Source organism: Bubalus bubalis, chromosome 9 (genome assembly GCF_019923935.1).
Source record: "Bubalus bubalis isolate 160015118507 breed Murrah chromosome 9, NDDB_SH_1, whole genome shotgun sequence".
In the NCBI taxonomy this organism is placed as follows: Eukaryota; Metazoa; Chordata; class Mammalia; order Artiodactyla; family Bovidae; genus Bubalus; species Bubalus bubalis.
Window position 1 is genome coordinate 45,044,272 of NC_059165.1, and position 16,702 is coordinate 45,060,973.

Genomic DNA, 16,702 nt, shown 5'->3' on the forward strand with positions numbered 1-16,702 from the left:
TTCACCTAGGATAAGCCTCTCCAAATTATAGTATTTGGTCTCTCTGAGCTGAATTCTTTTATTGTGAATACAGTTATCTCATGCTAGGTCCTGATACCTAATATACTAATAATTTTCACTAAAATTTGCTATCGCCTCTTAATTTTACCAGAATTATAACGTTGGGAATTCCTTGGCAGTTCAGTGGTGCGGACTGCACGCTCTCACTGCCAAGTGCCCAGGTTCAGTCCCCGGCTGGGTAACTGAGATCCCACAAGCCACTCGCTGTGGCCAAAAAAATGAACATTTAATTTAAAAAAATTTTTTTAAGAATTATAATGTTAAGGATCATCTGTTTCAACCTACAGTTAAAGCAGGGTTAAAATTTCTCAGATGATCTCTTGTTGCCTGTGAATACATTCTGACCCTTTTCTAGCCCCTCAGTCTTGCCTTTCTTATTCCTACAATGGTAGGTCTTGCAGAATTTATAAATTGAATGTGTTCATGAAGATCTTTAGTAGTCTTTTCTTCAGCATCTATAGTGGAACATCTGTATATCTGCATAACTGCAGTGTAAGTCATCAGAACTCAAGCAGCATTGTAGTTGTAGTTCATTCATTCATTTAGCAAATGCTGATCCTTGATTTGTGCCAAACAGTTCTACAGTAGTGAAAATAAGACTTGTCCTTACAAGATACCCATCAGAACCACTGTCTACTTCCTAAAATAAACAGGAAAGTTACTATAACACCAAAGAAATCATTGCTTTGAGAATAGCTTCTTACATTTAGTCATAGGAAGTCCTGCCGCTTCATATATTTAAATGCCAGACAGTACTTATTTCTGTAAGAGAAGATAAATTCCCCAAAACTTTGATAACATGTCTTCTGATCCCAGCTTTGGCACCCCTACTATTTTGAGTGGCAGAAGATAAAACATGTCACAGTATAATATGGTCATATTACAGCAACACACAGTTAAGCTGGTTAAGTACAAAACTGATAAGTTTTCTTTTCTTATTCCATGTAGGAGAAGGAGACAGACCTTCCCTCACTTTATACAGTTGTGGAGGAGAAGGGATTGTCTTACAGCACAACCCTTGGAAGCTTAGTGGAGAGGCCTTTGACATCAATAAACTCATCAGGGACACCAATTCAATCAAAGTAAGTTCTTGTGATTTGAAGTCTTCTCATGATCTCTGTTTTATCTTCTCATCTTGCATGATAAATGCTATTATGTGAGGTATCCATTATGCTGTCAGATTTCAGGCTTCTCTCAGTTGCAATGGCTATTTATTATAAACTTTCAGATCTTGAATATAAAGCATCCTTTTCACACCTGCCACTTTCTCCAGAGGGATGTATTTGTAAAAATTACTTTATAATATGTTATCCAAGTACAACTATGAGGTATTTTGCTCAAAACAGAATTATCATTTTGGTTTTTTAGTGAAATAATTACAGATTTATACAAAAGCTGCAAAAATAATGCAAATAATTTCCTTATATCCTTCACCCAGATTTCCACGTTTAATCACATTTTCTTTACCATTGTATCAATATATCTGTATGCCAGAACTGTCTTTTTAAGTGAAACCATAAATGTTGAGTTTTCCTTACTCTTTCAAATGAGCATTTTTTACTTTTGCTCATTATTTTTGTATGGCTATTTTTGTTATAAAAATAATATTTAATCATCAATTGAATTGTTTTTATTGGCTATATTCCTTCATGTTTTAAATGTTATCTGAACATTCAACAATGAATAAAAGAGGCAAAATTTCTGTTCCTAACAAGCTTTTAGTTTTGTAAGACTTAAATAATATAGATCAGAAGTTCACATAAGGAATTTGGGCTGGAAATGGAAATTTAGAGTCCCTTTATATGAGTGGTAGCTAAAGAAGCTGTGGGCATGTATGAAGTGGTCTGTGGAGAGACAAGTAAGAAAAGAAGAGGGCCCAGGCAGCCTTGGGGAACAAAGGAATTGTTCTCTAATAAAAACAGAAGAAGAGAAAAACAAAATTCTGGAAAAGAAACAGAAAAGATGGGAAGAGAAGAAGGGTGGCGTATATGACTTCTTTTAAGGAGATGACAGCCCCCATGTTATCGAAGCCAGTGGACATGTTTCATGGCTTACTGTGGGATAAAAATCATTTTAATTAAGTTCATTTCACAAGGTTAGACACTGCAAACATTTAGTATTCACTGGCCTGACTTTTGTCCCAGTTAGGAAATCATATTTAGAATACTTGTTCTTAGTAACTCTTTGGCAAATTATGTAGATAATTTATAAGAATGGCTGTTGTAATTAGAACATTTTTAAACCAGGGTTTGATTTTTTTTTTCCCTCACACTGTCATCATTGATTTGTAAGCTGTGTGGCAAGAACAATGTTTTTAGTCGAGATTGATTTGTTTTGCTTTTCTAGTACAAATTGCCTGTACACACAGAGATCAGCTGGAAAGCAGATGGCAAAATCATGGCTCTTGGCAATGAAGATGGGTATGTATTTGTTTCTTTAAAAAAAAAAACTTTGTAATTGCACATATATTTGATCACAAGCTAGTGCCATCTGTAATGTTAGTTGGGAAAGCCTAGCTGTATTTGATATTCTGACTTATCCCTGATATCCTTAAATAACTCAGGAGCTCTCTGCATTATTGATAACTGCAAAATAAATTAAATATTTATAGCTCAAAGAGAATGTTTGCCTACTCTTGTTTTGGCTGTAGTATGCTTCAAAGAATGCTTATCTCCAGAATTAAGTTCCCTAAATCTCCCTTCATTCTTTTTAAAGGAAAAAAATAAAAAAGCAGAAATGTTTTTTAGATCTTACTATATCCTTTCCAATGTTTTGTTTTGGTTTGGTTTTTTAGGGTGTTTTACTTTGTTTTGCCCTTTCCAATGTTGATCATAGTAACATGGTTACTATTTCAGCCATTGGTTTATTAATTCTTCTTTTAGTTTTTCCCTGGTACCATTTATTATTTTTAGAGCATGATAAATACAACTTTCCAGAGGTTATTGAGATTTATTAAAGCTGATAAATCTGAAAGAACTGCCTTTTGTACCTGATTTTTTGTAAGAGAGTAACCTCTGCAGTTTAGATAGGGTTATCCTATTCCATTTCACCTTTCTTTGACTGATGGAATGAGGGCAATACCTGCTTGCACTGAACTGTAATTTGAGCATCCTTTCTTATCTTGGTGTGTTTCTTATTCCAGATCAATAGAAATATTCAAGGTTCCTAACTTGAAACTGATCTGCACCATCCAGCAGCATCATAAGCTTGTGAATACCATTAGCTGGCATCATGAGCATGGCAGCCAGCCAGAACTGAGCTATCTGATGGCCTCTGGGTCCAACAATGCAGTCATTTATGTGCACAACCTGCAGACTGTCATAGGTAACTTTGGTTTCTTTCCATACCGGGGGTGGTATATGTGTTCAGCTACTTTTTGTTCCAGTCTTTGTACATTTTCTTTTTTTTTTTTTTTGGTATTAAACACTACTCTTACTATTTTTCTGCTTTCAAAACTAATGTATTCACCTTATTTAAGACACAACAGAAATTTCAAACATGACAATACATGTTAACTTAGAAAGTGAAGTACCTCCCTTATTCCCATCCCTCATTAATAAACATCGCTGTTTCCTCCAAATTTTCTAAAGTATAGTTATTGCCAAGTCACTATCCAAAAGATGGTGCCAATTTATATTCTCTTCCTTCAGTGTTTGAGTATGACACGTACAACACACATCCCATCCCATGCATGACTGCATCTAATTCTTACAATCCTGGGAGGTAGATTTTGTTATCTTCATTTTCCTAATTGAGGCTCAGGGGGTTAGCTCACTTCCATGCGTCCCACAGCTCATATATGATAGAGCCCAGATTCAGTCCCACACTTATTGCAGCATCTGCATGTGTTCTGGTAACTACTGGTCCCTGCCTAGCAGGTTGATCTTTTTCATATTTTCATACAACTTATTCCTTAACAAGGCTGAAACTTCTCTGAACTTCCTTAGCACCTAGAAGAAACAGTAAGTGGTCACATTAAAAAAAAAAGGCTTTTTAATATGAAAGAAGTATAATTACTTTTTAATGTGAAAGAAGTATAATTACTTTTTTTTTCTGAATATGAAGAAAAAAACAAACACATAACCCATCTTCATTGCCAAGAGCTATAATTTTTGTTTTTTAATATGCTTTTGTTTCTTTTGCCTGAAGAGACAAATGCAAAATAATACTGCTATCATTTATGTCAAAGAGTTCCTAAGAGTTCTAAGGTTTCCAGTTTTACATTTAGGTCTTTAATCCATCATGAGTTTATTTTTTTATATGGTGTGAAAAAATGTTTTAATCTCATTCTTTCACAGGTAGCTGTCCAGTTTTTCCAGCATCACTTACAGAAGTACATTAACTTAATTCTTAGAAGCATTGCAGATCTTTTTCTACTGAAATACTATCATCCTGGTTGTTTTTTATTTCATATCTACTGAATAACAGAAAAAGGGGAAAAATGACCAGGAAAAACTTCATTTTATTTTTATCTTGTTATATTTAAATAATTCACACTTAGAGGAAAGTTGCAAAAATAGTATGAAGGACCACCATATACCTTTTCACAGATTCAACAACTTATAACCTTTTGTCGTATTTGCTTTGTGCTGTGGTGTATGTATTTTCCAAAGTGTTTGTGTTGCACGTGTCATGCTGCCATATTCCTTAATATGTGTGTATTTTGTAAGAATAATGATATTCCCTTATATAACCACAATTCCATTATTCAGTTAATTTAATATAATAGTTTGATCTACCATGCTTATTCTAGTATTGTCAGTTGATCCAATATTGTCCTTTATATCTCTCAGCCTTTTTTGTTTTTTCATCTTGATTTTTTTTTTTTTTTTTGGAAAAATACCAGCTGGTTATTTTGTAGATGTGTCCTGAGTTTGGTCTCATATATTCTTACGACTAGATTCAGGTCACACATTTTTAACTATACATGATAATACATCCTTCTTGGTATCACATCCTAAAGGCATTACTTTCATTTTGATGGCTTTTAGAAAGAAAGAATGATAGCTAACACTTCTTACAGTAAGCCCATGTGGCAGGCACTGTAGATATGCCTACACTCTTAACCACTAAACAGTGCTGCCCAATGAAAATCATGTAGAAAGCATGTGGTAAAATATTGACTCTTGCCATGTTAATTAAAACCCTCCTTTATGTCTTTTTGTTGTTGTTATTGGTACCAATGACATCATCCCCTGTCTTTTAGAGAGCAATCCTGAATCTCCAGTGACCATTACAGAGCCCTACCGGACCCTGTCAGGGCACACAGCCAAGATCACCAGTCTGGCATGGAGCCCACATCATGAGGGAAGGCTGGTATCCGCTTCCTATGATGGTACAGCTCAGGTACTGTTGCATCCTTGATTCTGTGGGTTCTTCACTGCTGCTGCTGCTAAGTCACTTCAGTCGTATCCGACTCTGTGTGACCCCATGGACGGCAGCCCACCAGGCTCCCCCATCCCTGGGATTCTCCAGGCAAGAACACTGGAGTGGGTTGCCATTTCCTTCTCCAATGCATGAAAGTGAAAAGTGAAAGTGAAGTCGCTCAGTCATGTCTGACTCTTAGCGACCCCATGGACTGCAGCCTACCAGGCTTCTCTGTCCATGGGATTTTCCAGGCAAGAGTACTAGAGTGAGGTGCCATTGCCTTCTCCGGGTTCTTCACTACGTACTCTAATTGAAACTCTTTCTTCTTCTCCCTTGCGATTTTTCTGAGCTCTCAGTTCAGTTCGGTTCAGTCACTCAGTCGTGTTCAACTCTTTGCGACCCCATGAACCGCAGCACGCCAGGCCTCCCTGTCCATCACCAACTCCTGGAGTCCACCCAAACCCATGTCCTAGACATCTTATTAAACATATCTGGGCCCTTGGCAGGGTAAATTTGGGTTTTTTTGTAACTTAGGTGAAAGAGAATATTGATAGGAACTAGCTAAACTGATGTTTTTAAAGATTTCACTTTGACCTACTGTCAGTATGATAAACTAAAGTTGATGTGAAAAGTACTCCTCCCATTCTGTTCTATCACAGAATGGTGACTATAAATCATGAAAAAAATACTTCTAATAATAACTCGGTAGCTCACATCTTCAAGTTCTCAAAAATAAAGATGAGATGCCAAGCCAGAGCTGTGAAGTGAGTTTCAGATATCAGAACCAGAACAGACCTTAGCAACTGGGGATCCATCATCAGTGATGGATGTCTGTCTCAATACTGAGTGGTAAATGAGCTGTCTGCACAGAGCTGAGAGCCATGACTGGCTGCCCTTTGAAATGGAGACTGGAGTCATTCAGGAAATAGCGAGGAAATTGATCATTTGCCCTGAGACAGAAGAATCACCTGTGAGAAATTAGAACCCTTGCATCACACATGTAGATGTGGGCTCTGAATTAGAGGTATCAGAATCCCCATCCCAAAGATAACATGCAGTACTGGTTCAGGACAGTGAAATCCACAGGGCACCATTAAAAGCTTGCTCAAAATCCTTCCTATGGGAATGCCTCTATATCCCAGAATACAGAAACCTCCATTAGGAAATAGCACTTTCTGAAACTGCAAGTACAAATTACAAGAGGAAATAAGAGTACACAGATTTTTTTTTTTTTTTTTTCAAAAATGTATACCAACCCCCCCCCCCCCAAACAATAGAATAACCAAAAATTATCTATTCTCTTGTGTGACTTTTGGTTTTAGGTGTGGGATACTCTCCAGGAAGAGCCTCTATGCAATTTCCGAGGACATCGAGGTCGACTGCTTTGCGTTGTGTGGTCCCCGCTGGATCCAGATTGCATCTACTCAGGGGCAGATGATTTCTGTGTGTATAAATGGCTCACTTCCATGCAGGAACACTCCCGACCTCCTCAAGGTCAGTCAGAACCTGGAGCCTATAAGGGCTTGCCTCATTCCCTTTTTCCTTTCTTCAGTAAGTTATCAGTCATGCAAGGAGGACATTCATGCAGAGCAATAGAGCAGTATGGTGGGAATGGAAGCCTGGGCAAGGATAGTAGCCCCAAGGGGTCTGAAGACAAACCTGAATAGTAACAAGTATACCTAGCACCCAGATCTTGTTTTCTAAATATCAGTCTCTTAAAAGGAACCTACCAGGGCTTCTTGGAGAAATGGCTAGTTCCAGGTTAGGCAGAAAAAATGTAAGATAAGTCTGCAGCATCATTTGCCACAAAAGTATAACTGAGGTCATCAAAAGGACAAAAAAACCAGCTTGAAGGGGCTGGCTACCCAAATGTGGGATAATCTGAACTTGAAAATAATTAACAGGAGAATTTCACTTCTGGCTATAAGAGACTAACTGGAACCAGAATTTCCCACCCATCAGAAATAGCTAGAAAACTAAACAGGCTATATAAACAACTAGAAATGTACTCAAGAAATGAAACAATACATCCACATAAAGACTTATAAAAGAATCCTTATAGTTTAATCTGTAATCGCCACAAACCAGAAACAACACAAATGTCAGCTGGTAAATAAACTGTGGTATATATCCTATAGTGGAACTATTCAACAATAAAAAGCAAGTAACTACTTATAAATACAACAAAATGGGTGAATCTCAATGATTATGCCTAGCAAAGTAAGCCTGGCAGAAAAGACTAAACACTGTATAGTACTAATATAGAGCATGAAATGTAGTTGTAAATCATATGAATTTCTAAAACAGACAAAACTAAGCTACAGTGATAGCAAATCAGTGCCTGCCTGGGGCTCAGGGAGGAGGGGAATCTACTACAAAGAGGCATGAGGGAACATTTTGAAATAATGGCAACAGTTTATTTGTGGTGGTGGGTTACCTGACTATACATCTGTCTAAATTCATAAAAACGTTTAAAAATCTAGTATTTTTTCTTGTGTTAAATTATATCTCAGTAAGATAACTTGAAATCAAAAGATAAAAGCTTTCAAAGTAAATAAGTAATAGTAAAGGATTAAAACATTAAATAGGAATTCTTGAGTCCATACTGACAAAAATAAATGAAGAGTCTAAATAAATAGAGAAAAGCAAAAGTTCTTTTCAGCAGAAGGCCACCTAGTAAGTGTAGACTGAACGATGGAACTGAACATTGCCATTTGGCCATAATCACAGTAACAATTTTTAGTACAACTAGTGGGGACAAAGCTGCAAGGTGCCGCCCTCCTTATTCAAGTAATCAAGTAAGTAAGTGTTAGTTGCTTAGTCGTGCCCGACTCTGTGACCCCATGGACTGCAGCCCACCAGGCTCCTGTGTCTATGAGATTTTCCAGACAAGGATACTAGAGTGGATTGTCGTTTCCTTCTCCAGAGTATCTTCCCGACCCAGGGGTCAAACCTGGGTCTCCTGCACTGCAGGCAGATTCTTTACCAACTGAGCTACAAGGGAAGCACACCAAGTAATCAAAGTGAACCACAAATAATGAGACAAATATAAATTATGTGCTACCTCACAGGCTGCACCAGGATAAACATGGCCTCACTGCTTTGTATTGCAGCTGAAAGTGTATAACCTAATCATGCAAAACATAAGGCAGACCCAGTTTGAGGGAAATCAGACAAAATATCCTGTGATCTTCATGAGTTTCTAGTCATGAAAGTCAAAATAAAATCTGAGCCTGTTCTAGGCTGAAGGAAACTAGAGGTGTAACAAGCCAGTGCAACATGTAGTCCTGGAGTGATTTCCTTTTACTATAAAGGACACTTCTGGTGTAACTGGTAGAACTTGAATAAAGTGGGAATGAATAATCTATCAGTGTTAATTTCCTGATATTAATGGTTGTGCTGTGATGATGTAGGAGAATACCCTTATTTGTAGGATATACACTAAAGTATTCAGGGGTAAATGGGCATCGTGTTTATGATTTAATGAAATCTGAAAAGGGTTTGGTTTGGTTAACATTTTGATAATATAACTAAGACTTCATTGGGAAGCAGGGGGAAAGGTAAGAATGTTATTAAAAAGAAGAGCAATAAGGTTTTGGAGTTTATTTCCTAGAGTGCTTTTAACCCAAATATATACTTTAATCTATCCTTTTCCGAACTGTGATTTCTATAGGCAAGAAAAGTATTGAATTAGAGAAAAAGCGGCTCTCTCAACCTAAACCAAAGCCCAAAAAGAAGAAAAAGCCCACTTTGAGAGTGCCTGTAAGGCAAGAATTATGTGATGGGAATGAAGAAGAGAGTGTAAAGGAGAGCCTGGGCCCTATTGAGAACGGCGTGTCAGACCAGGAGACCGAGGAGGAAGCCCGCGAGCCAGAGCCACCCTGTGGTGTCACCGCAGCGGGTATGGAGCCGAATCTCATGGTTCACTCTCTTGCACTTAAGAGTCCTGACCAGGAAACTAAGTCAGGTCTACCTTTGAAGTGTTAAGGGAATCTAATGGATGATTGGGATGGAAATAGTAAAGTCCTCTAGAGAAAACTTATCAACCTGGGCAGATAAGACTGTGGAACAAAGTGAAGCTGGGGCAGCGTATACATAGAACCTTACAAGTAAGGGTAAGTTTTTAAAGTTGTGAGGGCTAGAATCTTTATAATTTTCCTTAGATCAATTAGTCAGAGTTCTAGGTGATAAATCTACAGATTCCTGGAAGGCAGTTTGAGAGGTGGGGAAAGGGAGACTGACTACCCATGCTTCCTGTCTGAAATATTTCATCTTATATTTGGAGTAATAGATAAAATCATACTGTAAAGACTGGGATAGCCCTTAATTTTTAAAAAGAACTAGATTCTACATTGTTCTCATCCAAACTTTTTTCTTTCTCCCCATGATGTAGTTTCTAAAGAACCAATTATCTGCACTCCAGCAGCCTTAGGTTTTGAAAAGTCAAAAAGCACCATTAATAACAAAGTCACTTTACTGAAAAAGGAGGTACCTAAAGAGAAGCCAGGTTGGTATCTAATAACTAAAATAATTTGTTAAAGCATCCTCATTACATGCAAATGAAAACTCAGCAGAGTATGGGTTTTGGTTTTATTTTAGGTTTTAAATATTTGTGTTTTGATTTGGGGTCATTTTTTTAATACTTGGAAGAACTGTCATTTTGTAGTTATTGATGTTGGTTCAGAGCTTCACAGGGACTCTATGTGTGTTGTAAACACTACCCCCAGCTACTAATAATTTAATGTGAAAGCTTCCTTCTAAGAGTGGGAACGTTCTCCTCTCAGCAGTATTCTTCCAGTGGGTTGCATACACAGTGGACATGCATTCAGTTTGGGGTTTGTAACCAGTTCTTCTTCAGATGGTCTGTACTTGTATTACATTTCAGAAGCCTTAATCAAGAAGCGAAAAGCTCGTTCCATGCTTCCACTGAGTACAAGTCTGGACCACAGATCCAAAGAGGAGCTTCATCAGGACTGTTTGGTATTAGCCACCACCAAACACTCCAAAGGTATAGAAATAAACTTCCCTGGCCCATCCGTAGTCTTCTGGGAACTGGCACATAAGTGCTTTTTTGGGTGTTTAATGGATGAGTCAACAGATGTCCAAAACTGTTGTGCTTCTGCATCATGCCTGCTGCAGCTCTGCACTCCAGCCGCTATCGACATTCCCCGGTGCCTGGGGACATGATCTCTGCTTCTCTGTTGTCAGGTTGCTGCCAGCCATCTGTGTGCTGGAATTGGTATAATGGCATAAGTATCTCGGTGTCAGTGAGTTCCATCAACTGTTTTTCCCCAGTAAACAGCATGTACACGTAGAAAAGAACATCCTTTGTTTATTGGAAATATACCCTTAATATGGCAGTTCTTTTAAAAATTTTTGATGGCAATTTTAGTTCGTAGGTTTTTTGGTTTTAACTTTTCAATGCCCTCACTAATGTGTGTTATTCTGACATTACAGCAACTGTTTTTCTTTTTAATTTTGAATTTTATGTGTTGAAAAGGGATGCACATGATAAAATGAAATTCAAACAGTATAAAGAGAAAATAAATCTCCCTCCCATCCCTCACCCCACTCTTCCATTTCTCCCCTGAAGCCACTCTGTTATCATTCAGTTGCCTTTTTCAAAAACAATCTATATTGAATCCCTCTGTGGAAGATCCTAGTTTACATTACAGACTTTGCTTGTTAGTTTTTTTGGTCTGGTTTTTTTTTGTTTTTTTTTTTTTTTTCCTGCATTTAAATACACTGAATTTGCGGTTGGCTTTTTAACATTCCTCCTTCCTCCCCACCCCCAAATTTTCCTTTGAGCAAACTTCAAACTAAACTGTCTTATTGGATATTGCCAAGACTGAGCCTAAAAAGCCTGAAGTATTTTCATATTTTGCTATCAGTAGGGGTCTCTGTTAGGGTACACAAGAGCACAGGACTCTTTGTCTCAGAATCTGAAATGGGCATTACAGACATACAGTCTGAATTAACTGAACAGAAAACAGTAATGTATTAAATACTTTCATCTGAATTTTTGTCTTTTTGAATTAGCAGGGCCAAACGAGGATGTGTCTACTGATCTTGAGGAAAGATTTCACCTGGGGCTTTTCACAGACAGGGCTACCCTGTACAGAATGATTGAGGTTGAAGGTGAGGCAAGTCCAATCAACACAATCCTGTCCGTCTCTATGCTTTCCTAACACTTCGCATGTACTTCTTTTATGGCTCCCATCTTGTGGCATGGTAATGACTAGTTTTACATGTCAGCTAACTAGGCTTTGAATTCTGTTTGCAAGTTCAGATACCCCTTGCTCACATCTATCACAGGACCCTAAACTTTGGTGTTCATTCGGAGTGACTGAGTATAAGTGAAAGGGGGTGGGTGGACAGATGACTGAGTGGGCTGCAGGCCCCATTACGAACTCTCTGGGAAGTGACTTACCCATCAGCCAGTGACTACATATTCTAGAAATTTATTCCTCTCTTTCATCCTGCCTTTCTTTTTCTAGAAGACAATACAGACAAATGTTTCTGAAACATCTTCCAAATATTATTTCTCCTCCAAACAGGAAAAAGTCACTTGGAAAATGGCCACCCCGAGTTATTTCACCAGCTCATGCTTTGGAAAGGAGATCTAAAAGGTGTTCTGCAGACTGCAGCAGAAAGAGGGGAGCTGACAGACAATCTCGTGGCTATGGCACCAGTCGGTATGTTCTTTACCACAAAAGCTCTAGCCTCTCTAGGGTACATCCACTAAAGATAGACATTGTCTTGAAAGACAGTTTGGCCAACTATAATGATTAAGTTTAAAATCCACATACCCTTTGACTCAGCAGTTCTAACTGTAGGAATTTAACTGTACCTACACATGCAAAATGACAGATAACATGGACCATGATTAAAGCAGTATCTGTAACAGCAAAGATCACAAGAACCTTGATGTCTGTCAGTATAAGATTGGTTAAATCTTGTATTTCTATACAGTAGAAACTCCTTCCGATAACAAAAAACTGAGTCAGCTCTGAGTATTCTGATATAGAATGGAGCTCCAAAGTTTAGTAAGTGAGAAGAATCTAGGAATAGATGCACAACATAATATTTAATACTGTCATTTATACATGTGTGGTTGTATATTCATAGACTGTTGCCAAAGGTTTCAAAAGAAACCAGTAATAATAGTTGTCTCTAGGGAAAGGAATCTGGACAAGTCTGGGGCCTGGGACAACTCCAGGATAACAAGGAAATTTTTTATGCCATGCTGCATTTTGTAGCTTTTTATTCAAGTATGCCAGAGAGAGGGAGAGAAGTACACAGGTCATGAGTGTACCTGAATTTCACTAACTGAATACACCCTTGTTAACTAGCACCTATATCAAGAAATATAACATTATCAGCACCCTAGAAGCTTCTCTCATGAACTTTTTCACTCAGTCTGCATACACCCAAACAAGGGTAAGCACTGTCTGACTTCCATACTCTTGTACATTTGAATGTTGTACTATTTTTTTATGTATTGCATAATCAAAGAAACAATTTACATTTCAAGGTGTAGGGATGGGGAGAGATAGATGAAACAAATAATCATAACAGCAACTGATTACTGTCTAAATGTTCTGCTTAATGCAGTGACTAACAACAAGCATTTTCTTTTTTATTCCTAAAGCCGGGTACCATGTGTGGGTATGGGCTGTGGAAGCTTTTGCCAAACAACTGTGTTTTCAGGACCAGTATGTCAAGGCTGCCTCTCACCTGCTTTCTATCCACAAAGTGTATGAAGCTGTGGAGCTGCTCAAGTCAAACCATTTCTACAGGTCTGTATGACCCAACAGTTGAACTAACAGTTGGATGTGATATGAAATTAACCTATATAACAGTTCTGTTTCTTGACAACCACCATAAAACCTTTACCGTAATTAAACATCTCAGATGTATACAAATATTATATTCACTAGCTTAACAACATCAACACATCCACCACCTATACTTAACAAAATGTTATCTCTCAGCAATATTTGCCACTGATCTTTTTTTAAATTTCTTTATAAAGTATCACAAATAGAGAAAACAGCATGATACAAATTAACAACTTAATGAATTATTAAAAGAGGAAATTTTTTAACCTGGGAAGGAAGTAGTATTCCAGACTTGGCTGAATTGCCTTTCCCCAGTTCTGTCCTCATCCCTTCTCTAGCAGTAACCACTCTGAGACTGATGCTATTCAAGTTAATACTGTTTCACTGTAATACGTATGTAAGTACAGAAAACAAAAGCAACAAAATATGTCTTCTTTTAAAATTTTTATTAGTATTTATTTTTTTATTTATTTGACAACTAAGACTGGGTCTTAGTTGCTGCATGTGCGATCTAGTTCCCTGACCAGGGATCGGACCCCAGCCTCCTGCATTGGGAGCTCAGAGTCTAAGCCACTGGACCACCAGGGAAGTTCCCATAATATTTCTTATACACAGCATACAACTGGGTTTTCTTTTTTTATCTAGTCTGACAGTCTCTGCCTTTTAATTGCAGTGTTTTAATGTAAATATTGGTGTGACTGATTTAAGTCTACCATCTTGCTATTTTTTTTTCCTCCTTTCTTTCAGACTTTTTTTATCTCCAATACTGGCTTCTCAGCTATAATCCTTTATTTTCTTAATGGTTACTTTAGGATTTATGATGAGCATTTCTAATTTATCAGTTTACCTCCAATAATATTGTACCAGTTCTTGCATACGTCACACTTCTTTCTTTCTTCCTCTCCATTCCACTGTTGCTGTCATATATTTGACATACTATGTACATGTTATAACCCCACATTACAATGTTAGAATTTTTGCTTTAAACAATGAGTTGTCTTTTTAAGTTTTTAAACATTTTCTTATTTTTGCCCATATACTTACTCCCAACATTTTCCATCCTCTTCAGTTCAGTTCAGTTCAGTCGCTCAGTCATGTCTGACTCTTTGCAACCCCATGAATTGCAGCACGCCAGGCCTCCCTGTCCATCACCAACTCCCGGAGTTCACTCAAACTCACGTCCATCGAGTCGGTGATGCCATCCAGCCATCTCATCCTCTGACGTCCCCTTTTCCTCCTGCCCCCAATCCCTCCCAGCATCAGAGTCTTTTCCAATGAGTCAACTCTTCGCGTGAGGTGGCCAAAGTACTGGAGTTTCAGCTTTAGCATCATTCCTTCCAAAGAACACCCAGGGCTGATCTCCTTCAGAATGGACTGGTTGGATCTCCTTGCAGTCCAAGGGACTCTCAAGAGTCTTCTCCAACACCACAGTTCAAAAGCATCAATTCTTCAGCGCTCAGCTTTCTTCACAGTCCAAATCTCACATCCATACATGACCACAGGAAAAACCATAGCCTTGACTAGACGGACCTTTGTTAGCAAAGTAATGTCTCTGCTTTTGAATATGCTGTCTAGGTTGGTCATAACTGTCCTTCCAAAGAGTAAGCGTCTTTTAATTTCATGGCTGCAGTCACCATCTGCAGTGATTTTGGAGCCCAAAAAATAAAGTCTGACACTGTTTCCCCATCTATTTCCCATGAAGTGATGGGACCGGATGCCATGATCTTCATTTTCTGAATGTTGAGCTTTAAGCCAACTTTTTCACGCTCCTCTTTCACTTTCATCAAGAGGCTTTTGAGTTCCTCTTCACTTTCTGCCCTAAGGGTGGTGTCATCTGCATATGTGAGGTTATTGATATTTCTCTCAGCAATCTTGATTCCAGCTTGTGCTTCTTCCAGCCCAGCATTTCTCATGATGTACTCTGCATATAAGTTAAATAAGCAGGGTGACAGTATAGAGCCTTGACATACTCCTTTTCCTATTTGGAATCAGTCTGTTGTTCCATGTCCGGTTCTAACTGTTGCTTCCTGACCTGCATATAGGTTTCTCAAGAGGCAAGTCAGGTGGTCTGGTATTCCCATCTCTTGAAGAATTTTCCACAGTTTCTTGTGATCCACACAGTCAAAGGCTTTGGCATAGTCAATAAAGCAGAAATAGATGTTTTTCTGGAACTCTCTTGCTTTTTCCATGATCCAGCAGATACTGGTAATTTGATCTCTCTTTCCTCTGCCTTTTCTAAAACCAGCTTGAACATCTGGAAGTTCACGGTTCACATATTGCTGAAGCCATCCTCTTATGTAGATCCAAAGTTCCAGTTGTTATCAATTCCTTCTTCACCTGATGAACTCCCAACATTTTTTTTCTAGTGTGATTCCACTGGTGACATACTCCATCAACTTTTGTTTGTCTGTAAAAGTCTTTAATTTTGACATTATTTTAAAGAATCTTTCAGTGGGTGTAGACGTCTAGGTTTCTAAGGTTTTGTCTTTCTGTGCATCACAGATATCATTCCATTTTTTCTTGGCTTGCACTGTTGACTACTGTATTTATTCTTATCTTTGCTACATAGGATTTTTTTTTTTCCTGTTTGTAGGACTTTATCCACTTTATTTCAGCCATTTCATATGGCTTTGATAAGACTTTCTTTTTGTTTATCCTCTTCTGGTTTGTTGTCTTCCTTTAGAGCATGCTGGACACTTTTGGCAAGCCATCAAGTTCCCTGCAGATCAGCTTGATCTTCTCATGGCTGTTTTTAAGCTTTCTTAGGGCAGGTGCAGAAAAATCCATACACTAGAATTAGTTTGCCCTCCTACCTTCTAGTATCTTTACCAAATGCCTTGTGTAATTCAACAAATCAGAATTAGATGTCAGGGTGGTCAAAACTTGTATGTCTCCTGCCCTGAATGAGCCCTAGGAATTAGTCAGCTTATGGCTCCCTGATTATTCTTTGCCCAGCCTTAAGACCTTTCCTCCATGTACAGCTTTGTGTTTAAACCAGAGACTCAATAGTATGCATAAGCACCACTATGGAGCTCTTTCTCTGAACAGCTTCTTGCTTCTTACTATCCTGCCCCACAAATTCCAACTGCTTCGTCTCCATTCAGCCCTAACTGTGGAGGCTCTGCTGGGGTTTCTTCTGGGAAGATGATTTTAGGCAGAAAGCCAGGGCCAGGATTGAGCTCACAGCATGTTTTCTTTTCTCCAGGATGACAGTCCTGTGCTGCCTCGTGTCCAGTGTTTGCAAACACTGGTTTTGTACCTGTTTTCTCCAGTGTTTTAATTTTGTGACAGGAGAATACATATGGTCTTAGTTATCACCCCGTCATGGCTGGAAATAGAGGTCTTCTTAATATTGCTCTGTCTAAACCACTTTAGTCTAAAACACTGACTCCAGCTACAACTTTAGGTTGGATGCAAACCAGAAGTTGTATGTC

At 38.3% G+C, this 16,702-nt stretch overlaps 1 protein-coding gene across 4 annotated transcripts in view; it reads left to right on the top strand.

Annotated features, from left to right (window-relative positions):
• GEMIN5 (gem nuclear organelle associated protein 5) overlaps window positions 1-16,702 on the top strand; it is a 39,645-nt gene that overhangs the window by 13,440 nt on the left and 9,503 nt on the right. For 2 of the 4 annotated variants that reach the window (XM_006075988.4, XM_006075990.4), the window contains exons 11-21: window positions 1,009-1,142; window positions 2,407-2,480; window positions 3,203-3,384; window positions 5,267-5,406; window positions 6,750-6,921; window positions 9,101-9,328; window positions 9,821-9,934; window positions 10,313-10,435; window positions 11,467-11,565; window positions 11,985-12,122; window positions 13,079-13,226. In XM_006075988.4, coding sequence (XP_006076050.4) covers window positions 1,009-1,142; window positions 2,407-2,480; window positions 3,203-3,384; window positions 5,267-5,406; window positions 6,750-6,921; window positions 9,101-9,328; window positions 9,821-9,934; window positions 10,313-10,435; window positions 11,467-11,565; window positions 11,985-12,122; window positions 13,079-13,226 — 1,552 coding nt within the window. The remainder of the gene's footprint in view (window positions 1-1,008; window positions 1,143-2,406; window positions 2,481-3,202; window positions 3,385-5,266; window positions 5,407-6,749; window positions 6,922-9,100; window positions 9,329-9,820; window positions 9,935-10,312; window positions 10,436-11,466; window positions 11,566-11,984; window positions 12,123-13,078; window positions 13,227-16,702) is intronic. The other 2 variants (XM_006075989.4, XM_006075991.4) reach the window with 1 other exon arrangement.